Raw genomic sequence first — 26,282 nt, 5'->3', positions numbered from 1 at the left:
ACCGCCACTGCTTGCTAAAACAACTGCCAAGCAAAGAGCACTGGCTCGTGGTGGATGGGTGCTTATCTCAGCTAACAGCAGAGAGAGAGGAGGGGCAGAGTTCCCAAACTGTTTCCTCTGCCCTAAGCCCCTGCTGCTGTTGCCCTCCCCAGCACCTCTTGCAGAAGGGGCTCATTTCAGCTTTGGCATTCAGCACTGGATGCAGCTGGATCTGGATTCTGCAGGGTGGGGTTTTGGGGGAGGAGGGATGCATTGTGCCAGGATTTGCTTGTCTTGCTCATTTGTTCTGCATCCTCCCTGATGTATGTTTTCGCTTTTATGCTTGTTTTAATCTGCTTTTCCCCTTGCATGTCCCCAGGAGCGGCTCTTGTGGCTAATAGACCTGATGGAGGTAGGGGCTGTCAGCGAGACGGGGAGCTCAAGTACTGCGGTTGCCATAGTAGACGGGTTGAGAGTGCATGCGAATGTGCGTTGGGTGGGAGGCGGGGTACAGGCTGTCCAGGGGCCAGCATGCGACTCAGCCATGTGAACAGCAGCCTCATTTCACCCATCTCTGCCTTTTCTTCCTGTGGCTCTGCTGAGCCATTCCAGAGTCCATTTCCCCAGCTCGGTAGCACGGCTGCAGGCCTTGGTGCTGCCATGCAGACAAGATTCAGCCTTGTACCAAACCTAGCGGGTACCACTGTCCTGCTTGCACTACAGTCCTGAGTGCCACTGACAGCTCAGGGCTGGAGTTTTAGAAGGACCGGCAGCGCTGATGGACCCCAGACTGCCCTTCCTGCCTTGTGGCCTGCTTTGCCTGCTGCTGTGCTGTCTTGCTGTATGGGCACCCTGGCTAAATACCAGTAGGCTGGTCACATCCCATCACGCATCCTCAGGGATGGGGGAGAATTTTCCTTATTGGCCTTGGGTCTGCAAAAATCTGTGCTCCAGAGCAGGAGGGGTCAGTGTACTCATGTTGTGCTTGTTCAGCCTTGGAGAAGTCTTCACACAAACTTTAGAGAGGCTAGACATGGATATGAGGACAGCCTCAGAAATCTCTCTGTCATAACAGAGCTCTTGGTTTGGGAGGAGGCTGAGAAGAGCTGCAGGCTTGTGCCCTGGTGCGGAGTGCATTCCCTCTTTCTTGTCTAGAAGGAAATCACAGGGGTCAGTGGGTTGAGCACACACTGCAAGTGGTGGATGGAGCTGAGAGCTGCTAGTACTGCTTTGGGAGAGAGGACCTCTGGTATGTGTGAACCTAGCCCAAAAGCCAATCCCTCTGGGAACAGCACTTACCTAGAAGAGGATAGCTGTAGTGTTCCCAGACTTGAGTTTATCGCAGGCACCCTGAACTGTGGGACACAGATTTCTTTGGCTTCGGGACCAAAGGCAGTGACACTAGACCAGGCCCCCTGTCGTGACAGCTCTCCATGGGTCAGTGGGTGAACTTACACCAAAAATAACCAGTATGAGGCTGATCAGGACCTGCCATGCGAAAAGTGATTCCGTTATGGGATGCTTGAAGGATACTTGGAAATGAGACAATGTTGTTTGATGGTGCCACCCACGGATGACGTGTGTCTGCCTAAGTGTCACCATCACCTCTTGTAAATCTTGGATCTCAAGATGAGTCCTGTAAGGCAGAGGTTAATTGTAGACTGCAATAATCAGATGCAACTTGTCTGATCAGAGCGGTATGAATTTCTAATTGCTTACAGGCAAGGCTGTCTAGCATTTCCTTTGTCCTGGCCTCCTGCCCCAGCCCTCATTGTTAGGATTAAGGAATTGAAATCCCTGTTGATTTCATTTTTCTTCTCCACTGCCTCCTAGCAAAGATGCTGCCATCCAAAGGCGTCTTCTCCTCCCAGGGCCTGATTCCACAGGTGCTGACTTGCTCCCAGCTCCCTGAAGCTGCAGGATTGGGCCCAGTGCGGTAAACCAGTTGAGTTGCTAGCCCCTGTCTGTCTTTGGTCTGTTTCACAAGAAGTATAAGTAAGGAGAGGTTGGCACTGCACTGTTCCTCTCTCTGGAAAATGAATCTCAACTCAAGAGCCCACAGCCTCTTTGGCAGCTGGCAGATGATCTCTCTGTCCCCAGAGGGAGAGCAGAATGAGAGCAGAGCAATGGGGGACATCTTCCTCACTTATGTCCACCATTACAGAGCTGCTCCAGCTCTGAGCTGTCCTCTGACCCCTTCTAGGACAGGCACAGACATCCCCTGTGGAGGGTTCCCATGTGCTTGGCACAGTCCTCTCAGTCAATGAGGATAGAGCCAGAGTGAAGCCATGGCATGGGTGTCATCGTATCACCCTCAGAGCCCCGAAAGTCAGAGAGGTCTATGCTCAGGCTGAGGCAGGGCCAGGGGCTCTGGCTCTCCTCCAGCCCTGTGGATGTGTTCTGGGGTGGGAGAGAGAAGGGGAGAGATTATTAGGCTTATTCTCAGACTGGCACAGTTGTTCAAAATTTAAACCCTGTGGGAGTCAGGCTGAGTAACTCTGCAAAGCTCTCGTTAGCAGTAACTGGAAAATAAGGAACTCATTTGGAGCTGTGAGGTTAATTAAAGGTTGGGTTGTATTCCCCAGGGAGGTGGCAGTTTCTCCACCACTTAATCTGCGAATGGAAACTGTCTGCCTGTCTGAAAGATGCTCTCCAGCTCCATTGCTCCTGCCGTGGACTCCGTGCAAGATAGGAAGGACAAAAGTTTTCCAGCTGCACCCTGCAGAGGGGCTGGAAGAGCCTCTCCTGGCCGCCAGTTTCTCTAAGTAACTAGAAAACAGATGGGGCAAAGGAGCAGAGAGTCAGTAGGAAGGAGCAGACTTCTCAAGAGATACTCATTTTTCAGAGCAGTGGCACGTGGCTTCAATGGGTCTTTCCAGGGAAATCCAGGAAACCACAGTCTTAAAATAGCCAAGGCCTGAAAGCAAATGTGCTCAACTTAAAAGCCATTACATTTTGTAGCCCAGAGCAATTTCTATTTAATTGCTTTTGCCCCCCAAAGTACTAAGCTTGGGGAAAGGCAAATCTCGTGCTTGCACACTAAAGCAGAAAAAAGTGCCCTGAAGGCGAGCCATGTTAGCGTCCCTGGCTGATCAGGGAGAGCAGAGCCGGGGCAGTGGGATTAGGGCCGTCTCGCTGGGCTGGCAGGGAGGGCACTGGGTGCAGCTGGCCATGCCCACCCTCCGTTTGCCAGGAGGATTCAAGTCTTGGTGCAGACTGGTCCTAGCTATGAGGCCTGGGCTGGGACGTGGCACATGATGTGCTCTGGCATGGGCTTGGTGTCGTGGTGATGGGCACAGAGTTTGGTGGCAGGACTGGGGGAGATGGCACTGGCAGATTTTAGGGGGGCATTGAGCAGACTCTTCTCTTTCTAGTAGAGACGTAACTATGACTCTGATGGCAGGCTGCTCCCGGTCACATCCCAGGGGTCTGGTCCTCATGCATTTGCCAAGAGCTCAGTGACCGCTTGGAGGCAGGTTGAGTCTGCTAGAGGCAGGGCTGGAGAGGGAAGAGTTAGGGACACAGCTGAGATCCTCCCAAACATGGCCAGCCTGGTGCTGAAATGGCACCGTCTCCGCCTTGGCTCCTTTCCTTGTGCATGCAGCCATTTGGCTGGATTAAAGGTTCTGGGCAGCATCTGGAGGTGGGCTGGTGCAGGGGGAGGATGGTACTTGGGCAGCTTTCTGCAGAACAGCTTTCCCGTTAGAAGAAACAACGGCAAAAGGAGGGAGCTCTTCAGCGAGTGCACTGGTGCAGTTTCCCCAGCGCTGCCTTTTGTCCAGCTGAGCATCTCTGCTCCTTGGCATCACATGGGGACATGATGGCACCCAAGCTTTTAAATTCATTGGCACTTCAATCAAATCTGAAGTCCTGTTGCTAAAGTGTGCACAGGCCAGAGCAGTTCATGATCATTTTAATCAATATGACAGCAGGTCACTTTTGAAATAGCCCTACCTGCCTCTTCCTCCAGCCTCAGACATATGGTATCACCCCATCCTTCATACCAATGCTTGGATTTGCACAGACCTGTGGCATGTCAAGTCTATTTGAATCCTGTTCTTTCTGTTGCTGTTGCTATGTGTTTCAGCCAAATCTGTCTTCTGCCTTGACTTGCCACATGGTCAGTAACCCAAGAAGGGGTCGGAGATGTTTCTCTTTCAAAAGCCACCTGCCTTTACGTTGGATTGATTGAAATCAACCATCGTCAGAGGAAGGAGCTATTTCCCAAGTTAATACTTTCCCTGTCACTCTCTGAACAAGCCATTTCTTTTAGTTCTCATTCTCCAGGGTTCCTTCTGAAGCCACAGAGATAAAAGCACTTTCCATCAGTGTTTTTGCTGCTTCTCTAATGCTCTTAATTGTCTTCCGTGTCTATTTTGGGAGGCTAACATCCTACAGACACAGCAGCAGCCTCCAGCAGATGGGGGAAATGCAGATGCACCAGCATTTCAACTAATCAGTTGTTTACCCTGCAATAAATAACACACAGTTAAATGCAAACTGTAGCCTGCCCATTCCAGCACAAACACACAAACATCCTCATGAACATGACAGAAACAAAGTACACCCTTTCTGGGCAGCAGCAGACCCCTCTCCAGATCAGGAGTTACTGTGGGAGCAGGGTGCTGAGTCTGGGTTTGCTCTTACAGAGCTTTGCAGGGAAACCAGGCGGAGCTGGGGCTGTGCACTGCCGGCAGAGCATCCCCCAGGACTGTACCTGGTGCCTGCCTGGGGCAAAGCCAGCAGCAGAGCCATGGTGCTGGGCTACACTGAGGACCAGCTGGGTTCAGCCCTGTTCAGGGCCACGCCAGAGCTCCACACGCAGCCTCTGCTGCAAACCCCCAGTTCTGCCATCCCTGCTGTTACTTAGCCAGGATGCCTGTTTGCTCTGCTTGACTGTATCCAACGCCCTCTCCTTGGGTCCCTCCTGACTGATAGCTGCCCCTGCACAGACAGACAAACAGATTCCCGAAGACATTCTTGATTTCTTGAGCTGCGATGTGTTCAGAGCTGTGTTGTAATGTTTTCTAATGACATTTTGACTCATAAAGGGAAGGCAGTGGCAGTGGCTTCTGTTTGCACCTGAGACCAACTGCTCTGGTTTGCAAGGGAGGGAAGTTTTAAATGTTTTCATTGCCCTTCTCCTGGGAAAGATCCAGGTGTTGAACCTCCAGGTATTGAACCTGCGGCCCTCAGAGCTGGTTCCTCCCCTCCTTCCAAATTAAACAGAGGAGCTGAGATTTGGGTTAAGACGAGCACACTCCTCCGCTGCAGAGGTCAGGGTCACAGCATGCTTTGAGCACGCTTCTTAGCTTGGGAGAGTTGGTTTCCCAACCAAGTTGCTTTGCTCTTACATGTGAGTCTCTAGAGAACCTCCCAGGAAACCAAAACCTTTGGGTGAAAGACTGGCATTGCATGGGGGGTTTGGGCAATGCCCTGCATCACTCTGCATATTCCCTATCATGCTGGCACTGTGGTGGTTGCAGCTGTGACCTGTTTTTCTCTTCCTTCTTTGCTGTATCAGAACACGTCAGAATTGGAGGGAGGTGGAGATGGCCACCAAAGTAGCATCAACACCCTGCCGGACATCTCCCTGGTAAGACACTGCACCGTGCTGCTGCACCTAGATAGGAGCTGGAGGCAAACAGATGATAACAAATTTTGCCTCAGCTTTTGTGGCTCTTTGCTACATCATCTGCCCATGGATGTCTGCAGTCACTGAAGCAAATTAAGCAGACAGTTAGGAAGAAGGATCATGGCTGGCTGCGTAAGAGTAGCATCTGTGCAAACCAAAGCAAAAGTTGGTTAGTTTGTCCTCTAATTGTCCTCATTTGTGAGTTGTATTCTTGTTGCTAGTAAGGTCAGAAAGGCGTTTCTGTGAAAATCGGCTCATATTGCCATAGTCACTGTGAGAAGGCACATGCAGGTGACTGTCGGCCTGGGGAAGTTCTCGCGGCTGAGCATGGTGTCCTAAAGGCTTCTGTTCTTGGTTTGGCAGGATGATCTCTCCTTCCCAGATGAACCACCCAACTTCAAGCCTCCACCTCCTCCTTCAGCCCCTCAGATGCTGGACCCCTCTGCTGCCCAGCACAGGAACCCAGGGAAAGACAAGCCCAAGCGCCCTTCCTCTGAGTCCTCTCAGTCAGGCCTCTTCTTCGTGGCCCCCCAAAACCCCACACCCCCTCCTAGCCACTCTGAGAAGGACACAGTCAGCATGACCTCCACTGCTACCACATCCACTGAGGAGTCTGCCCCGAGTGCTATCTATGCTACCATTTCCCCGGCCCTGCACAGCTCCAGGAGGCAAATGGATGCCCAGCTCTCCTTGGTCAGCCAGCGCCCCATCGGTCCCTTCCCCAGGGTCCAGTCCCCAACGAGGTTGAAGAGCCCACCCCCGGAGGGCCCTGCAGCTGGTGGGCTTCAGAGCCCCTCTTCCCCATCCCCTCCTCCCCCCCCGCCCCACCCAGCACCCCCTCCACCAGACAAGGGCAGCCCGCAGGCCATGGCCAACCAGCATTTCATCATGGTGGAGGTGCACCAACCCAACAGCGAGCCTGACGTCAATGAAGTGAGGCCCTTGCCCCAGGCCAGAGGTGGGTGTCACGTTATCAGCTGCAGGGTGAAAAAACCCTCTCTGGGGTGTTCCTCAGGAGAGAAACAAGAGAAGAGACAGATCTCAAGGGCAGGAACTGGGGGAGGCAGTCAGAAGAGTAAGACCTGCTTCAGGCTGCAGGTCCCTGTCCGAGTGCAAGGCTTGGTTGCAGGGTTTCCCCCTTCCCAGTGGGGATGTGGGCTGGCAGTATGTGCCAGTGAGGAGTCGCAGGGGAAATCATTGCCATTTTGGTTCAAACTCCCAAGTCAACAGAGTGGGGTAAAAGCCACAGAACCTGGAGTGGTGCAGAAATGTGCTGCTGTTTGGTAGCTCTGGCTTGGTTTGCTTTTTTTTATAGATGAGTTTTCAATTCAGAAAACAGCTTGACAGCATCATGGCAAAAAGAGTGAAAATCCAGGAAACGCCTAAAGCCCTCCACAGTGTTATCAGCAGTAGTGGTGTTAATCTCGGAGACAAAGCCCTCAGCCCTGGGTTTTGGCAACACTGGAAAACCTGCAAGGCCTGGGGCCAGGGCAGCCCGTTCCCCATCAGCGTTCAGCATACTCTTCAAAGCCTCCCTGGGTTTCCAGTGCAATTCAGGCTGACCTTTACTTAAAGACCAAGCTCTGTTAGGCAGTTGATTGCAAGTTCTCTCGTGTGGGCTTTGCTGCATTAGTTCATAAAATCCGCTTCCAGTGGAGTTTTAAAAGAAAGAAAGAAAGAAGCAATTCTGGGACTTTCCCTTTAACTCCAGATTTTGAGAAAAAAAGTCTAATTGTGCCCACACTGAGCTTGGGAGTTAAGAGTTATCCTGAGCGTATCCTGGGAAAAAAGTGGAAGTGAGGGAGGAGCGTGCTGGGTTCCACAGGTCCATCGGCAAACGGCTCTGGTCCAGCGGGAGCGGGAAGGGTGGTCCTGGAGCCCTGAGGGTGCCCAGGAGGGTGGGCTCTGCTTGCGGCTGAGACCCGTCGGGTCTGGGGGTGCCCACAGCATCCCCGAGCCCCTGTGAACCCCCCTGAAATGCCCCGTGTGCGGCCAGGCTCCGCGGGACCCGATGCGAGTGGCATTGTCGCCCTCCCGTGGCACCGGCCTTCCGCTGCAATTGGTTCATTAGTCTCAAGGTAATGAGGGGCTGGAGTGCCTGCTTCTGGCACTGATCCTGCCGGATCCTGCCCAGGGGGTGTCAGCAGTGTGACTCCAACTCTTCCAAGTGAAAGAGCCGATTTCCCGGACCTTCAGCCCTCTCTGCAGGTGCTGTCGTGCGTGCTCCTGACACTTTTTTCCAGAGGCTGAGTCTCGATGTGCACCCAAAGTCTTCATCTTCGAAGGGGAGGAAACTCCTTCCCGGCAGCTCCTCTTTGCTCGGGTCTGTCCCCATCTCCTCCCAGACCCTGGTGTTGAGCATGGGCTGGCCCAAACCGGCCTCCAGCAGGATCCCTGAACTCATCACCCTCTCCCTCCATCCCAGTTCAGGATCTGGGTTGGATCCTGGACCCGGGTTTGAGGCCACTTGTTCCTTGATGTGCACAGCTCTGCTCTTCAGGAGGGGTCTGCTTGGGAACCCTGCTCTGAAGCCCAGGTCTAAATCCCAGGGGACCTGCCCAGCCCTGGGAGCGGGTGAGATGTCCTCCCTCTGGTACGCGGCCCTGTGGGTGCTCGGCTGGCCATAGAGCCGCGCTGCCCAACCTCTGACAGCCCTCGTCTCTCCCCAGCCTCCACGCTCTCCCAGCTGTCGGACAGCGGGCAGACCCTCAGCGAGGACAGCGGGGTGGACATCGGGGAGGCCGAGATGAGTGGCAAGGACAAGAGCCGGCAGCCGGTCCCTGGGAAAAGCCGAAGCCTCAAGGAGGCTGCAAGGAGTGAGGGGGCAGCAGAAGGGGCTTCCAAGCCGGTGAGGCTGGGTGCCCGGGGCCCTCGGGGTGCTACCGTTCGTGGGAGGTGGGCACCTGGGGCTGTCAAGGGGCAGTGCTGCTCCCCGCTGCTTCAGTTCTGCTCCCTCTGCCTGCTTTTATGCTTTGATGGGTTATTTATCCTCTTGTTTAATGAGCTGAGTCAGCTCACTGGTGGGCTGGGCTGTGGGGAGGGGAGCCAGGGGCAGCTGAGGGGCCCTGTAGGGCTGATGCACTCCATCTTGGGTAAATCCAGTCCCTCCCCATTCCAGCAAGCAGCTACTTAGGACATGGCAGAGCTCCTGGCTCTGAGGGGACATCCGCAGGGCAAGTGTCCCATGAGTGAAGTCACCTGTCACCGGGAAGGGAAGGTGGCATCAGGTATCAGAAGTAGATTGGAGGGATTCTGATGGCGGCAAGGTTGAGGGGTGTAGGCAGGCAGCCGGAGACCTGCTCTGCTCCTCCCCAAGCCCTTCCAGACGTGCACACAGTTGGGATATTAGGTATCGGGAGTCAGAGAGCAACTGCAGGCAGCATGTCAGCCCCTCTCCTGGGGAAGCCTGCTGTGGGTGAACCTGCCTGCCGTGGGGCCCTGGCCGAGGGAGCGCGGCGGGCAGACGGTGCCTGGCCTCCCTCGGCAGTGCTGCTGTCTCTCCCTGCAGCCGGGGCTCCTGGAGCCCACATCGTGTCTGATCCGAGTGTCCAAGAGCGCACCGACCTTGGGGATCGCCATCGAGGGTGGAGCAAACACACGGCAGCCACTGCCCCGCATCGTCACCATCCAGGTAGGGCAGGCTGAGAATGGGAAGAGCTGGATGCGCATCCCATCCCCGTCATTCTCGGACAGGTTCAGGAAAGCCCTTCAGCCATGGCCAGAGTGCAGTGGCAGCCCTGCCCCAGGGAGGATTTTGGAGGTGTGCTTTCCCCCTCCTATAGACTTACATCTCCCCAGGCATCAGAGGCATCGTTCTGCTGGGGCGGGGGGGTTGCTGAGGATTGCATTCGTGTCCCGTGGACGATCCCATACTGTAAAGCACGTTCTGGGGGCCAAGGATTTGCTGCAGACATCTCAAAGAGGGCCTGGGCAGCTCCAAAAGCTTGGCTGGTGTCTCCAGATGTCTGGGAACTCCCTTTTTCTGCTCAGATAGAGGATTGGCGGGGGGGAATGGTGGATGATAGCTGGGGAACTGAGCTCTTGGGAGCCATCTCCCCGCACCGTTTCCTCTGCTGTTTACTTGGGGCAAAATTCAAGTTACTTACAGCAAAAGAAAAGCAGAGCTGACTGTGCCTTGGTTATTCTTGGCCATCCCAGCTGGCGCTGTACTCCAGGAGCAAGCAGGAGGGAAGCCAAATTCATACCCTCATTGCAAAATGTGAAATATTTCATTTCCATCATGTTCAACCCGGCAAACGCCGGGTCAGGGTAAACATGATGGAAATGAAATATTTCACATTTTCCCAAAACCACCTTTATTTCATCCCTGGGTTGATCTCAGAGGGGTGGAACCATGAGCTGACCATCTCTCTACCGCAGCGTGGGGGCTCGGCACACAACTGCGGGAAACTGAAGGTGGGCCACGTCATTTTGGAGGTGAATGGCACAAAGCTACGTGGCAAAGAGCATCGGGAAGCCGCCCGTATCATCGCTGAAGCCTTTAAGCTAAAGGAAAAGGACTACATTGATTTCTTGGTCACAGAATTCAACGTCGCCCTTTAGGAACCTGAATGGGTTTTGGGAGAATGGCTTGGGACGGGGAGCACCCAAACGGGGATGAAAGGCAGCGCCAAGGTGTGAAAGCAGCGTCCCACTACGCAGAGCCCGCCTCCCACATACAGACACCCCCAGCTCATCCCCAAATGTCCCCCCACCCACTGCAGACTCACTGCCTGGGTAGGGCAGGCTGAGAACGGGCAGAAATCGCTGCACATCCCTTAAAGTCTTCGTCCTTGTTCTCTCTGGGGTGGTGGGGCTGCCCTTTGGGGACACCCTCTCCCCCTTGGCCAGGCTGGGGAACAGGGCGGGAGGATGGTGGAGGTCTGCGTGTCCCCACTGTCATTTGAGTGCCACACACAGAGCAAGGTGGGCCCCTGGCTCAGGCTGGAGGGTTTTTTGGGTGGTCACTACTCCCTGGGGTGCTCACCCCTGTGCCCAGACGGGTGGCACGGGCCACGAGTGGGGATGCAGAGAGAGCAGCCGGAGGCCTTGTAAATTGCTGGCAACGTCGTCATATTTATTTATACAGAGCTTGTGCTTTTAATTTTTCAATAAATCTTACCAGGTTAGAAAAAGGCTGGGTTTGTGGGGGTCTCTTTGGGGCTGGGACAGGGGGGATAGGAAGGTAAGGGGCAGGGATGCCCGCGGGGCACCCCAGCACCGGCAGGGCGGGTGGGGGTGCGGGGCGATGGACATCGCGGCTGGGCAAAACTGCCCCATTCCCGGGGAGGGGATGACCCGTCCCCATCCCCATCCCCGTCCCCGTCCCCGCTGGGGACGGGGACGGGGATGGGGATGGGGACGGGGCAGCCGCCGGCCCGGCCCCGCCAGGGGGAGTCCGCGCTGCATAAATTATGACAATGAGAGCCATCCTCCGCGGCTCTGATTGGCTGCCCGCCGCGGGCTACGCCGACAGGGGGCGGGCTGGGTTTATGCTAACGACCTGCCGGTCTCCGCCCGGCGACGCGCGCGGATTGGCGGGAAGCGGCGGGGATGCTAATGCGGGCGCTTGGCCCCGCCCCCCGCCGCCGGCGCCCCGCGCTATTGTCCGGCGGGGCCGGGCGGGAGGAGGCGGCGGCGGCGGCCGGGGCTGGGCCGGGCCGGGCCGGGCCGGGGCCGGGGCCGCCCAGCGCCAGGCGAGGAGGGGCCGGCCGGACCCCCCCCTGCAGGTGGGCAGCCGCGGGGCGGCGGCGGGGCAGCTGTTGCACGCGCGGGGCGGGGGGGGCGCGCCTCCGGCGGTGCCCTCGGGCCAGATGTGCCCCCAGCTGTGCCCCGGGGGGGGCGGGGGGGCTGGGGCTGGGTCGGGGCGCGGGGCCCGGCGCTGCTGCTCCGTGCAAAACGTCAGCTGCGGCTGGAGGGAAGGGAGGGCCCCGGGGGCACCGCCGGGGGCACCGCTGGATGCGCAGCTGGGGGCCCGCGGGGCTGGCCCCGTCCCGGGGGCCGCATCCAGCACCCCCGGCTCTGCTGAGCCCGGATCTGGCGGGGCTGGCTCGCAGCTGGGAGCCGGTTGGGGTCTCTGGGCGGAGGGGGGAACCGCCGGCCCCATCGGGGTCCCCCGCGGGCGAGGAGATGCGCCGGGAGGATGCGGGACGCCGCTGCGCCGCTTCTCGCCGACACGCGTCCTGCCCACGCCACCAGCGCCTTCGTGGCCCCGAGGAAACTTGTCATAACTTTTCTTATTCCTGCGCTTCCTCCCCCACCCAGGGCCGAATCTGCCACCCCACTTGTGCGCGGGAGGCGCGGCCGGAGGATTTCGGCAGGGTTTCATCAGGCTGGCATGGCTGGGGCTGCGAAGGGCGGCACGAAGCCAAACCCGGGGCTCATGCGGAGGTTGCGGGACGCAAGGTTGTGCCGCTGCCTGCGGCTCCTCCGAGGAAGTTGCGAGGGCTGCTTTCAACTTCAGTTCCTCCTTTTATTCAAAGGGGAGCTTTGAGCACACTCAGTTCCTTAGTCACGTCATGGGTGCCAGCCGGGTGTTGTGGGTTTCCCTTGCTCTGCAGCACCCTTTTGAAATGATCCAGGCAGGGGTGCTTTAAGGATTCCCTGGAGAGCATCGCAGTCGATGCACTGTTTACCCAAATCCAGCCCGTTGCTGGTTAACCCCACCACACGCTCCCAGCTGCTCGGGGCCCGCTGCCCTCCCGCGTCCCCCGCCACCTCCCCTTGTCCTCTGCTAATAAGGGATCTCTGTGCCACCGGCTCTGCCGCGGTGGCAGCTCTCTCCAGACGGGGATTAAGGCTGCCCTTGGCAGGCATCGTGGCCATCGGCAACCCCTGGCTCACCCCAGCTCCCGCGGGTACTTTGGGCTTCAGCCCCAGGGTGTTACGCCCGCAGCTTTCCAGGGCAGGCCCTGGGGACGACGCTGTCCCCAGGGAAGACAGGGCCCTGCATCAGGAACGGGAGGGTTCATGTGCCGGGGAGGAGGCCAGAAAGCGGCCACGGGAGCAGCTCCCTGTCCCACCATGGGGCTTCGCTTCCATACAAGCGATGGAGAGATGTTGCGTGCGCAGGGTTTCAGTGCCTCTTTGCGGGAATGTGCCAGCGCGGAGGAGCTGGGGGGGGACACAGGCTCTCCAGGCAGAGGAACTGGGGCGACGCGTGGGCCTTAGAGCAATGGTGTAGTAACAGGCGTGTGTGCTTTTAGAGGATGAGGAGGGTTTGTCAGGCTTTTCGTTACTCTGACGGTATCTCTCTTGTTTTAATGGGAAATAGTGCAAACTAAGAAAGCAGCATTTCTGCTTCTCTGCTGTCTTTTATGCTCATAAAATGGGACTCTGTGAGCTTAAAAAAAAGGGTTTCTAACACAGGAATTCCTCCCTCCTGGAGTGCAGACGCCCCTTGCCAAGTTTCAGCCTGAGGCCGTTCTTCTGGCCTCCTTCAGACCCGCCCCCCCCCCCAGAAGAGATGCTTTGGATGTGCCGCTTCTGCTAGGGGCTCAGACAAAAAGGCAAGCTGAGGCGGGGAAGGGGAGCACAGGGAGGCTGCGAGAGCCACGCTCCCAAAAATCAGCCCTCTCCATCCCTCCCCTGCAGGTCGCCGAGACCAGACATCAGCCCCTGCTTGCTTTTAACCTCTCTTTTTAGTCACTCAAGCAGAAAAATGTATATTTTTATGCAGTGCATGCGCAGGCAGTACCCCCTGCAGAGTGCAGATTCAGGCTCGTAGCTTTTTAGCCAGAAAACCTGCGGTCGGAGGTCTCCGGCTGCAGGCAGGGCGGCTGGCGCTGCCTGCTTGCCCGCTCTGGGCGCTGGGGTGCAGATCCCTGTGGGAATGCGGGTGCCTGGCACTTCTGGGAGATGAGCCACTCTCTGGAGCCGAGTTCGAGTTTGGAGCTGTGGTTTAGGAAAATAAAATATCCATCCCTTGCCTGGGAGGGGAGTTAAGCCCCCCCCTACATCCCAGCCGGGCACGTGACATTTTGGGGCACAGTGGTGGTTATTCCCCATTGCTCAGGGGACATCACCTTCGCGCTGTGGGGATGGAGGTGGGGGGTGAGAGCCCCCCCCAACCCGCCTGCTCTGCCCAGGGTTGATGAGGCAGCGAAGGCAGAGTGACAGCAGCCCTGTCCCCTCCCCGCCATGTCACCGAGCGAGCCCTGGGGCGGAGGACACAGCATCTCCTCTGCTGTCACCACCGATAAACCCAGGAGCGGCGATGAGGCCTTGGCCTTGACTGCGTTGCTGTTCCTCTGCCTCACACGTGCAATGAGTTGGGCGGTCTCAGCCCCGCACCTCCCTGTCCCACTGGGGTTTGCCAGGGCAGGGAGCAGGACAGGGACAGGATCACTGTGGCGGAGGGGATCAGAGATTAGGAGCAGAGGGTAGGGACAGGCAGAGGCAACCCCTCCTGCCTGCTGGCCAGGCAGAGCCCTGGCAGCACTCATCACTGCCCTGAGCAGCCCCTCCTTCATCTGAGCGCCTCCACCCCAGAGGCACAATTCGGGACAGCCTAGGCCAAGAGGCAGAGGGAGGAGAGGGGCTGAGGGTCTCAGGCAGAGCAGAGTTCAAGGGTAAAAGACATTTTCTAGCTGAGGCTTTTGAATTTCTTTTTAGCTCTTTGTGTGATTGCCCTGTTGCAAAATCCCAGCTTTCAAAAAGCAAGATTAAAAAAAAAAAAAAAACAAACCCATACACACACCCACACCCACCCACGATTGTTTGCATTTGCTTTGTGGTTGCTGGGTACCTAGCCACACCATTTTTCGAGCTTTTCGGTGCTACTATAACAGCGAGCAACTCAAAGGGGAAAAAAAATCCCAAGATTTTTCTCTCTTACCACCATGACTGTCAGTGGAGGGACTTTCTGGGAAAGTGATAAATGTGGCTGGATTTGCAAGCAGATCCTGTAGTCTGCGGCTGCTGTGGGCAGTGCAGCCCAGGGGCATGCTGCTCAGAAATGGGGGGACAGCCGATGGGGTGTGGGTTAGGCATGATCCAGGCACCGGCCTGCCAAAAGCGGGTAGGAAACATTTTAACCCTCTTTGACCCAAGACAATGGGACCCACAGGCTCCTTTCACCCACCACCCAGCCCCAGGGTCCCCCAACACTGGTCTTTGGGGCTCCTCACCTCTCAGGGATGCTGTGGGGCTCAAGGTGGGTTGAGGGGCACTTTGGTGTGCCACTTCTCTGGGCTGGGATGCAGGCAAGGGCTCGGGGCTGGAAACATCCCAGCACAGAGAGGGGCTAAAGTCAAAATCGCTCTTTAGCTGCATTGAGCAGCTGCAGAGCCTGAAGCATCCCATGGGCAGCCCGGTCCTCCCCGGCAGCAGGAGCAGCTGCGGAGCATCTCCAGGCACAGGCAATGGAGTTGCCCAGCCAGCGTGTGGGGAAGAGCCTTGTGCAAACACCCCAGCAGGTTTGCAAGACCCTAAGGGATGCTTTGGGGTTTGCTCCCTGCCCAGAAAGCCCCAAGGATGCATGCAGGGCTGGGAGCGCACCGCTGCTGGTGCAAGCATGATGCCCGAGGACCTTGATTCTGGGTGGCCCCAGAAAATAACCCCAAAAACCCCACTCACAGCAGGATTTCAGCCAAGGAATTTGCAGATCTGAGACTTTGGAGTGGGTTAGAGGACTTTTCCTGGAGCATGTGGGTGCCATAGGTTTGCTGCTCATCGCCAGCAGCACCCCAAAATCACCACAGCACCCTCTGGCTAAATGCAGCCACCCCAGGGACCGTGCCTTGGTTTTGTTAGCAGCTGGGAGCGTGTGCAAGCTCTCCTCCGCGTGCTGCTAATTACACAGTAACGAGCTGGATTAATTGCCTGCCTGCAAAGGAGCCAGGATGCGCTGTGGCGCGTGGTTATGGCTGCAGTGTCCCTAGGGCTGCGAGCAGCATCTCGGGGTGGGGGCCACGTGGACTACCCCCTTGGAAATCTGGGATGTGGGCAAAGCTGATATCCCAGATTTCCAAGGAGGGGTCTGTCTGGCTGAATTTTGGGGCTGCTTGTCCTCCTGGAAGACCCTCATCCTGATGTCTTTTGAGGGGGCAGCTGCCAGTGGTCCCAGGGATCCCCCCCCCGCCATTTTGCATCAATGTTTTGCCCCAAATTGGATTGGAAAATAAAGGTTTTAATGAAAAGTGGCGTGGGAGGAGGGTTTGGCCCCCGCCGTGCAGGGCCTGATGGGGTTAAAAACTTTGCGGCCGCCTGCAAACTTGCAGGAAGCACCCAAGCATCCCTTCCTACTTCTGCAAAAGCCCAGCTGCCCCGCAGGTGCAGGAAGGTTTTGGGGTGCTCGGAGGGGTGCTGCTTTGGGGACCCCTAATGGGGTCGCGGTGACGGGGATGTCCCGGGGATGCCGGTATGGGGTGAGTGTCCCTCACGTGGGGCTGGTTGCTCCTCCATGCTCTGGCATTGGGCTGGGGATGCTGCGGGGTGGCCGCTGGTGATGCCGGCCTGGTGCTTGGCACCAGCCGCCGGCACGTGAGCAGCTGCCACGTCCAGCACCCCATGGCCAAGATTGGGTTGCGGGGGACTCAGGTCCAGCTGAGGGGACGTGGCCGGGAAAACCCCGTGGCCTTTCTCGCTACCCGCCCTGCAGTTGGGTTTTCAGCATCCGGTGTCTCTTGAGCCGCCACTGCGGCGCTGGGAACCGCGGCGCACGGAGGAGCGGGGCGAGGGCGAGCTCCTGCTTTTAGGTCATTGGTGGAGTGAGTGTGCTGGGCCTCTGCTGTGATCCCTCTCGCTGTCAGCCCCCCGAAGCCAGAGGGGCCTTGGGGTGCTCCTGCCTCCCCCGGCACTGTCCTGCGCTGTGATGGCACCGCTGACAGTCCCCAGGCTGTGGCTGCCCAGCCAGCGTGACATCCGGAGCATGCCAGCATGGGCTGGGTGTCCCCCAGTGCCTGTCCTGGCGGGGAGAGCTTTTTAGGGTGGCCCTGGGGTGCTCCTTTCCACGGGGACCTCCGGGGGCCATTGTGGCCATGCGGGGTGCGGCAGCTCTGGCTTTGTGGTGCTGATGGTGGGATGCAGGGTAGGGGGTGGCCTGAGGATGTCACCCCTTGTCATGGGGGGTTGCTCTTGTCCCCAGGGTCTGTGGGACGGGGGGAGCCCCAGCAGCAGGGGGATACACCTCAAACAGAGCGTGCTGTGTCCCACTGAGCATTCCTCCCTCTCCCTGGCCCACCAGGATGAGGCAGCAATGATGTGACCTACATTCATGGCAAGGAGGTCCCCAGCTCGCCGCCGCCACCGGGCCATGAAGCGTCGCAAGTGACGGGGTCGCCGCGCCCGCGGGCCATGGCCAGCCCGGCACCATGGCTGCGCTGGACACAAACAGAGCTGACGCGCTGGGAGGGAGCGGAGGAGGAGGAGGAGGAGGAAGACAACTTTGAAAGGCGGATGGACGAGGATGGGGTCATCAGCCTGGGGGAGGATGCCGGGAGCGCACCGTGGGGTGAGTCCTCCCCTCCCCGCTGCCCAAAGACCCTCGTGGGGGGGTCCCGGGTGTCCCTGGAGCTGGGGGGTGCTGCAAGAGGGTTGGGGAGCACAGGCTGGCTGGCGGCAGCCCCGCGGTGCTGGTATTTTGCAGGCAACAGCGAGGACTTGGAGGAGGGGTCCCCGGCAGAGGAGGGTCGCTGGCACCCGCGGCAGGGCCTGGAGGAGGAGGAGGAGGAGCAGGGCAGCTCTGGGGAAGACGAGGGGCCCTCAGGGGTGGAGAGCGACGGGGAGCCCTACCCTGAGCTCTCCTATGAGGGTCGCTGGGGCTTGGGATCCAGCAGCAGCCCCGAGGTGCTGCGGGATGGCCGAGGTGTCTGCCAGCCCCACGGCTGCAGCATGGACGATGGTGACACCTCAGGGCTGTCGGATGCCAGCCCTGGCCCCGCCACCCCATCCCACTGGCACCGGGGCTGGGACATGGCTGGGGACGCCGGCGGGGGGCACAGGCAAGTCTGGACCCCAAGCCAGAGCCTCCTCCTGCGCTTCTCCGATGATGACCTCCGTGATGGTGGCATCGAGCCCATCCCCGAGCCCCAACCAGCTGGGACAGGGGTGCCAGCCTCTGGCACCACTGGCTTGGCACCCACCAGGGAGTCCTCGGGTGCTGTGACCCCTCCAGCACCCCAGCTGCATGGCAGGTCCCAGGTGCCCAAGAAAGCGGCACCCGTGGTGCTGCTCCCCAAGCCCGGCTGGCAGTCGTGGTCCCTGAGCCCCCGGCGGCGGCACACAGGTGGCAAGGAGACAAAGGATCCCTTGGGAATGGGCACCGGCACGACCAGCGGCACCCAGTACGGCCGAGGGCGGCTCAACCACCCCCTGCCCGACCTCTCCAAGGTGGAGGCGCGGGTGAAGTATGACCAAAGCTACCAGCCCCCGCGGGGCCGAGTGCTGCCCAGCCGCCCCAGGGCCCCGGGTGGCCCCATCGGTTTCAAGTCCCCAGCCGAAATCGTCCGGGAGGTGCTGCTGAGCAGCGGGGAGGGGGTCCCCCCGCAGCCCCCCACCGCCTCTGGGCTGCCACAGGAGTTCAGGTCCCCCAGGCAAGCCACTGAGCTGGTGCAGCAGCTCCAGGTAACACCCAGGTCCCCCAGTTCAGCCAGAGAAGCCTTACTGGGAGGGTCTCCAGGGTGGGGGGACCAGTGAGTGCAGGTGAAATGGAGATGTCCCCGGCCCCATGGGCTGGTCCTGTGTCACCGATGGGGGGTTTGGTGCTGGTCACCTCTTCCTGGTCCTGCACGGGGGCTGGCAAGGAGGGAAGGACCAGACAGGGATGTGGGTGGCACTCAGGGATGCTCACGTATCCCCCAGGATGCTTGTACACCCCACCGATGCTCATTGCCCCAGGATGCTTGTCCCCTGGGATGCCCTCCTGTCCACTGGGAGGAGAGGGAGGCTCTCCCCCCCACAGAAACGGGGGCCACATCTGCACCAGATGGGCTGGGTGCTTTGGGGGGTGGGTTTCTGCACCCCAGGGTGTCCCCCCACCCATGGGAAGACCCCCCAGCCCCATCATCCCCACACAGGGATGATCCCATCCGTGACACCTCCCCTTTCGCCACCATCCCCGTCCCCACTGCATGTCCCCTCCCCGCAGGACGACTACCACAAGCTGCTGACGAAGTACGCCGAGGCCGAGAACACCATCGACCAGCTGCGCCTGGGTGCCAGGGTGGGTGCTGGGGTGGGGACGGCTGCGGGGGGGGGCTCCCCGCTCTGCTCCCCCCTCCCCGGGGTTATTTGGAGTGTGTTCCTCCCCTGGCCCCGCTCTTCCTCCTCCCGGGGAGCTGCGGTTTGAGCAAGCCCAGCCCGGGGAGGGGGGGTTGAGGCTGCTGCAGCTCCCGCCGCAAAGCCGGGGGCCGCCGTGCCCCCCCCACCCAGCGGGCTCCCCTCCGCTGGGGAGGTGGCTGTGCCGAAACGGCCCCGAAATGGTGGGGGTGGCTGCAGGGCACGTCACCAAAATGGCAGGACAGCAGGCGGAAGCGCGTCCCCGTGTCACCCTCGCTGCCTCCCCCCCTGCACCGCTGCGTGGGTGGGGAAACTGAGGCAGGGCCGGTGTCTGGTGTCTGGCTGTGCCCCCCGCCCGGGCTGTGCCCCCCGCCTTCCCCCCCACCTGCCTGCTGTCCCCATGGGGGTGGGTGCTTCGGGGTGGGCAGCGCTGGGGGTGGGGTGCAAGGTGGGTGCCCAAATCCCCTCTCCCTGCCCCTAGGTGAGCCTGTACGCCGACCCGCCACGGCCCAGCCGCAGCCTCACCGTGGGCACGGTGGGCAGCGGCTGCCGGGTGATGGCCCTCAGCATCCCGCAGGCCAGGACGGCGGCTTTCAGCACGGCCCCGGCCCCGGCCCCGCCATCCTCGCCAGGTGGAGGTGGGTTGAACCGTGTTTCCCGTCCAGCTCATCACCTTCCTGCTCCAGTTTTTGGGGGGGTTGTTCAGATGAGACCCCATACCCATGGCTTCCTCACAGTTGGAGGGACCGGTGCTGCAGGGGGGGTCCCCAGCATCACCTTGTCCTCGTGTTTTCTTGCAGCTCCAGCACAGGGACCATCAGACCAGGGGGGATCACCCCGGCCTCCTTCCCCCCCTCCACCCGGCGGGGGATGTCCCACCTGCCCGGGGTCGTGCCACTGCCCGGGGACCCAGCTGACACGGACGCTGGCAGGACAGACCCACAAGCTGCGGGCGCAGGCAGGCCCTGGGGGAGGCTGCGGGGTCGGGGGCCATGGCGGTGGGGGCTGCAGCAGGGCTGGGCTCAGCCCTTTCTGTCCCGGCCAGGTGGAGTCCTTCGAAGGCTGGATCCAGGCGGGGAGCCCCGCGCCCCGGGAGCAGCTCCAGGAGCGGCAGCCCCTTCCTGGCACCCCACCCCGGGGATGTGCGGCAGGGTGGCGGGGACCAGGGACCGAGCTGGCAGGCCCGGACGTCGCCGCCGCTGTGCCGCAGAGGTTTAGGAAGCTGAAGGATGCGCAGGATGCGCTGGAGCAGGCGTACCTGCAAGCCCGGCAGCAGCACCCAGGGGCCTCGGGGGAGTTTGATCCTGACCGGTGGGTGCTTGACCCCCTCCGCCCCATCCCTGCCAGCAAAGCCCCGAAGCCCGGCGTCTCCCCGGCACTGATGGTCGCTGTCTTGCAGCGCGGTGGAGGGGGAGATTTTTCGCCTGGGGCTGCGCCTGGAGGAGCTGAAGGAGCGGCTGGAGCCCGGGGCCAGGCGGCAGCTCCCCCCGCAGCATCCGGCCCAGCCCCGCTCCCCTCCAGCCCCTTCCCCGCCGCCGGCTGCCCACTCGCCACACCCCGAGGTGAGCTGGGCAAGGCTGCAGGGGGGCGGACAGGGCTGGGGGGTTCAAAGATGCTGGGTGGGAGCACCCTGCTGCGGCTGGGCTGGGGGCCATGCTTCTCTGACCCCTTTTCACTGTGCCCTGCAGAGCCCCGTGCTGATGGAGGGTCCCCAGGGGGGGACAGCGGGGGACAGCGAGGCGGTGGCAGAGGGGCTGCCCCAGCCCCTCTGGCACAAGCAGCTCCAAGTGGAGGAGGATTTCGGTGACCTGCTGGCGCAGTGAGTGCCCTCGTGGTGGGGCAGCGGAGGGGTTGGCAGGGAGCAGCTCCTTGAAACCACCGACTCCTGCCTGCGGGTCCCTTCCAGGTACAAGCACTTCAAGTCTTTGCCAGAGTCGCTGAGCCTGGAGCAGCTGAGCCTGTCAGGGAGCAGGTCCCCGGAGGAGACGGATGGCCCTGTGACAGGGGATGGTGGCCCCAGCAAGGTCCCCTGCAGGACACGGTCACTAGAGGAGGGGGCCGACCCCGAGACCTCCCCCTTGTAAGTGTTGTGGTACCACAATTTCCCCAGGCAGGGCGAGCAAGAGGTTTTATGTCAAGTCTCAGGTTTTATGTCAAGTCTCAGGTTTTACGTCACTGGCATTGATAGGCTTCAGAGTCAACAACCTCCATGGGAGGCACCGGGTCATTTCCCCACATTTGAGGTTGCTCCATCCTCTCCCCGCAGGCACCCCCCAGAGAGGAGAGCAGCACCGCTGCTGCCGGCGGAGCCTCCATGGCCAGGGGGGACACGGGGCCACCTGTCCCCAGCCGCTGCTGAGGAGCCACCAGCCGCAGCCAAGTCTCCCCTGGGGCTCCCCGAGCCACCACGGGCACCCCTGTCCCGCTGCAGCAATGGGGTGGGCAGTGCTGCCACCCAGCACCGGCCCCGCAAGGTGAGTGCCCCTGGAGTGCGGGTCCCCATCAGCTGGCACCCTCAGACCCTGCCAGGGGATCCTGGGGGTGCTCAGCACCAATCCTGCCCTCCCGATACATGTGCAGGAGCAGCGCATCGTGTCACCGGAGACAGACAGCGGCTTCGTGGGCTCGGAGGCCAGCAGGGTGTCACCCCCTGTGCACACCCCCGAGCACCGGCCCCCCGGCACCAAGTATGGCTCAGGGTCCCTGCCCTTGCCCTGGGAGGGGAGGATTTGGGGACACAGACTGTCGGCTCTGTCTGGGGTGATTTGGGGCATTGAAGAGGAGCAGGGATTTGGGGAGAGGTGGCAAGGGTGTGGGGAGCTGGGAGAGGGTATGGGGGGGGTTGGAGATGTGCAGGCTGGCCCATGGCTGGGGGACGAGCTGTGGGGGCTGCTTCTATGACCTGTCCTGTCCCCAGGACCCCCGGCTCGCTGGGACCCTCCATCCCCATCCCCACAACCCTCCGTCCTCCACGGAAGAGAGATGTGACCCCGCTTCCTTCCGAGACGGCGCTGATGGGCATCTACCCTACGGGTGGGCAGGGCAGCACGGGGGGGCCCCGCCTGCCCCCCAGCACCCCCTCGCAGAGCAGCTCACCCCTGCGCTGGGCCGAGAGCGCAGGCAGCGAGGTGGGACCCGACGGTGACGGCAGTGAGTAGGCAGTATTTTGGGGAGGGACGTGTCCCTGGGGAGAGAGACTTGGGGGGGACCCTGGCTCTGCAGGTGGAAGAGTGGGTGGAAGTTTTATGGTGTTCCCCCAGCCCCCTTGGGGCGGTGGCCTGAGGGTGCCTCCCGCCTGCTGACTCCGCTCTCCCAGGTCTCTCCTGGGGCGGGGGGGCCACCCCCACGTCCCATGCTGCCGACCTCGGTTCACTGTGCCCCCCTCCTCCCTAGCTCACACGGACTCGGAGGCGGAAGGCAGGAGTTGCGCCAGTGCCGGCGGCCACCCCTCCACCATGGCCAGGGACCCAGCCAGCCCTCCACCGTCCCCCGAAACACCGTCCCCCACCCCGCTGTTCCCCAACCCGCCGTCCCTCGACCTGGCTCGCTGTGACCTGCTGGGCTCCCGTTTGGAGCGCGAGTGAGTGTCTATGTACCCCCCTGGCAAACTGGGCCACCCCCCGCCCCCGGGTGACACAGGGACCCCGCCAAGCAAAGTCCCCAAAGGCACCAGCATCTTCCGCTGAGCAGCAGCAGGTTTCCCTTTCTCAGAGGGCCAAGACCCAGCTGGGGCCGAGTCCTCCAAACTTGTGACACATGTGGGCTGGCTGAGACTGGACCCCAGCCCAGACAAGCCCCAGGCTTGGTTTTGGGGAGCATCGCAGCATGAGCTACTGGGTCCTGGCTGGTGGGGGCGGGAGCAGGCACGGGGTCTGGGGAGGATGAGGCTGCTCCCCCCCACAGGACACCCACCCAGCAGCAGCCAGCACTGTTGGGAGCCTTGCTGGCTGCAAGTGCCCCTCACTGTGGCATCTGTCCTGTGGCAGCCAGGCCATCCGGGCGCTGCGGGACGAGGTGTGGCGACTGCGACGGAGGCTGGAGGAGAGCCTGCGCCGCTCCCACAGCTATCGCGAGGGAAAAGCCACCCCACGTGCCGCCCCACGTGCCGCCCCAGCCAGGAGGCAGCCGGTGGCCAGCAGACTGTCATCCCCCAAGGACACAGCACCCTCAGGGTAGGTGGCAGAAGGGACCTGGGGAGGGGGTGCCCCTGGTTGGGGGCAGCACTGCGTCCCGTGGGTGTGGGGATGCCCCCAGCCCCAGCCTGTCCCATTTTTGCTGAGACTGGGGAGAGGTTGGGCTCGGGGGAGGGACCGGCAGCCTGGCTGTGCCAGGATGGTGGGTTGGGGGGATGCCTGAGGGGTCCGGGTGGTGACAGCAGCTCCATCCCCTCCACAGGGAGCCGAGCCCCCCAGTAGAGGACAGGGCAGCCCCCGGGGTTGCACCCACGAGGAGGGGGAGGTCGGCGTCGCTGCCACGGGACAGGCCGGAGCTGGACCTCAGTAAGTGGGACCCCGCCAGGGTGGGGACGGAGGGGACAGCGGGGACATGCTCCTCCCTGCACGCCACTTCCCCTTCCACAAATGGAGTGGGGTGCTGGTGGGGCTGCGGGACCGCGGGGACAGGGCTGGTCCCGGTGGCCCCGTGGGACCCAGCACCACTCAGCCCAGGGCCAGATCCTGCAGATCTGGGGCTTGGACCCAGCAGATCCCACCCCGCTTCCCTCTCCTCCGCCACAGCCTCCGAGTCGGACCCCTCGTCCGCCAGGCCCCGGGCCACCTCCTCCCCATGTAAGAGCCCTGGGAGCCCCCCGGGTGCGGTGACGTTTCGGGGACAGTACACAGGTGGGTGCTAGCGCCAGTCGGTGCCAGGGGCCGAAGGCAGCTGCCCCCCGCGTTGGGGTCCCCAGCTGCACTCACGCTGGGTTTTGGCAGGATCACAGTACCAGGCAGGGACACCGCGCGCTGCCCCAGCACCCCAAGAAGAGCCGGGCACCCCGGGGTGCCCCCGGTGCCGCGGGGGCAGGACACCATCAGGTGAGCGGCCCCAGGAGCAGCCTCCAGCCCCTTCTGGCCTTCCCTAACACCCGCTAACGGAGCAGCTAATGACTTTAATTCATTAACTACTACTACTAATTCATTAACATTTGGGGAGGGGGGAGGTACAAGCCTGCTCCCTGCAGCCTGGGGCTCACCCCACTGCCCCTTGGCCAGACCACCCTTGCCCTGGGGCGCCCTCCCCACTCCTTGCTGCTGGCTGCAGCCGCTGGTGTCACTGGGAGCAGTGGGAACCTGTCCCCAGCCCTGTCCTTTAGCTAAAGGTTAACCCAGCCTGTTCCGGGGTAGCAGCGCAGAGCTGGGCTCTGCTGTGTCCCGTGGCTGCTCCCGTGGCTGCCTGGATCTGAGCTGAACTCATGCAGAGTGCTTTGCAGGACACCCCCTGCCCCGTTTTGAACAGCCCCCATTTGCAGACTCCCCCTGCTCCTTTTGCAGACCTCCCCTTTTTGCAGATCTCCCCCTTTTTGCAGACACACCCCCTTTTTGCAGACACCCCCTTTTCAGACCCCCTTTTTGCAGACCCTCCTTTTCAGACCCCCCTTTGCAGCCCCCCCTTTGCAGCCACCCTTGCAGGGAAAGGCCTCCGCCTTCTGTCCCAGCCGCTCCCCCAAACCGCTCAGCTCTTTCCAAACCGCCCTTGCTTGGTCTGCGCGGGGACGCTCCCAGATACACTCACTCCTCTCTCCGTAGATGGCTCCCGGGTGGGCGATGCTGCGAGGCAGCCCCAGCACAGCACCCTGAGGAGGACGCGCTGCCCCACTTGCCGGGCACCCATGGGTCCCCCCACGCCTGGCAGCAGGGACGGAGTCACACACGGTGGGTGACGGGTGGCCCGTGCTTGGCACGGCTCGTCCCTGCGTAAGGGCTGGGGTGGGGGGGACGGGGAGCAACCTTCAGACCGCTGGCACAGCGCTGGCACCCTGCTTGGGGACAGGAGCAACAGCCAGCAGTGCCGGCACCCGCTCCCCCAGGCACAGGTGTTCCCAGCCAGCAGCGGCAGCCCTGCGCGGCACGGAGGAGCTCACCTGGGCCTGCTGCTCGCTGCACCCCTCTGGGGACATCTGGCACCCCCGGGGACATCTAACCGCCTTCCTCCCTGCAGCAGAGCGTGGACCCGGTGGCACGTCCTCCCCAGGCTCCCACGTTGGTCCCCGAGCCAAGAAGCCGGAACAGCCCGGACTTTGGTACTTGGCAGCCAGCCCTGGTGCCACCGCCGCCATCGGCTGCCTTGCACCCGTCCCCCTTGTGCCTTACGCGCCCTCCGTGCTGTAAGGATGCTCTGCGGCTGGGGGGAGGTCGACATCTCCTGGGGGAGGAGGGTGAACCTGGGAGGGGCTGTGCCCACCCCAGGGACCCGCTGGTTTGCCTACAGAGCCCAGGCACCCAGGCGGCAGCTGGCTGGGAGTGGGGTCACACAGCCCCCGGCTTCTTTGCTGGGGGGGTGTCTGCATGGGGGTGGGCATAGGAAGATGGGTGCTGGGGGTTGGAGATGGATGAGTGGGGGAGAGGGATGAAAAACAAGGCAGAGTGGCGGCACAGAGGGGGGGCACAGCCCACGGAGCCAAGCTGAGCCCATGTCCCCTTCTTCTTCCCAGCTACTGCTCCCCAGCGGTACCTACCTCAGCCCCAGCCATGGCCGGGGTCCCCCTCCAGCATGCCGTGGGGCACTGGCAGGCAGAGCATCCCCCCCGGCCGCATGCCACCGGCCACCACCGCTGCCTGACCCTGGACCTGGATGAGCTGGAGGAGCTGAACCAGTCGCTGAGCCGGGCCATGGAGGCTGCGCAGAGCGTGAGGCTCACCACCACCCGCATGAGCCGGGCGCTGGCCACCGAGCTGAGCCGAACGCGGGACCTGCGGGGCTCCTGCCTCTTCTGAGGGTCCCACTGGCACCTGCCAAACCCTCCCCGCCTTCGCAGGGGACAGGAGGGGGAGGATGGTGCCCCCCCATCAGCATCCCTATACTGGATGCTCCCTGCCAGATCTGGGGGCACGAGGGCTGGAGGCATCTCCATGGGGTGCTGCACCAGCTTCCATCCCATCCTGCTTGCCCTAGACCTCCTGCAGCGCGTGTCCATCTGCCTGTCCATTTTCAGGACCACACAAGCTGCAGGAGGAGGGCAGGATGTGGGCAGAGGTCTCCTGAGACCTGCACCATCCCACGGCACCCCACAGTGGGAGCACAGCCCCGGCAGGAGGGCTCCGTCCCCTGGGACCAACCATCCCCTTTGTCCCCCAAGGCAGATGCCACCCCGACCTGAGCACTTCTGGGGATGCTCTGACTTTGTGTAGGTCCTACTGTAACATGGGCCGAGCCCCCATTGGCAGTTGTGTTTACCTCTGTGCCCGCATGGGCAGAAATACCTGCGATTCCCTATCCAATCCCTTTCGCAGCC

The 26,282-nt window shown here is 61.3% G+C and overlaps 2 protein-coding genes across 2 annotated transcripts in view; both read left to right on the top strand.

The window, feature by feature from the left end:
* The window catches only part of WHRN (whirlin), a 58,985-nt gene extending 48,808 nt beyond the window's left edge, over positions 1-10,177 (top strand). The window contains exons 8-12 of the mRNA XM_075716944.1: positions 5,504-5,575; positions 5,978-6,572; positions 8,284-8,462; positions 9,123-9,245; positions 9,995-10,177. Of these exons, the coding sequence (XP_075573059.1) occupies positions 5,504-5,575; positions 5,978-6,572; positions 8,284-8,462; positions 9,123-9,245; positions 9,995-10,177 (1,152 nt within the window). The remainder of the gene's footprint in view (positions 1-5,503; positions 5,576-5,977; positions 6,573-8,283; positions 8,463-9,122; positions 9,246-9,994) is intronic.
* A 5,799-nt stretch (positions 10,178-15,976) lies between these two features.
* On the top strand, positions 15,977-25,764 carry AKNA (AT-hook transcription factor). Its single transcript, XM_075716916.1, is given in 23 exon segments — positions 15,977-15,981; positions 16,810-17,066; positions 17,202-18,178; positions 18,702-18,776; positions 19,314-19,470; positions 19,633-19,790; positions 19,878-19,939; positions 20,045-20,143; positions 20,232-20,394; positions 20,521-20,651; positions 20,739-20,912; positions 21,099-21,305; positions 21,403-21,519; positions 21,750-21,982; positions 22,149-22,202; positions 22,205-22,412; positions 22,819-23,004; positions 23,228-23,331; positions 23,569-23,673; positions 23,764-23,865; positions 24,577-24,702; positions 24,989-25,154; positions 25,482-25,764. Coding segments are annotated over 23 exon segments (4,149 nt in total).
* Positions 25,765-26,282: the final 518 nt, after the last annotated feature.

Source organism: Pelecanus crispus, chromosome 9 (genome assembly GCF_030463565.1).
Source record: "Pelecanus crispus isolate bPelCri1 chromosome 9, bPelCri1.pri, whole genome shotgun sequence".
NCBI lineage: Eukaryota > Metazoa > Chordata > Aves > Pelecaniformes > Pelecanidae > Pelecanus > Pelecanus crispus.
This window is presented reverse-complemented; position numbering and strand designations above follow the sequence as displayed.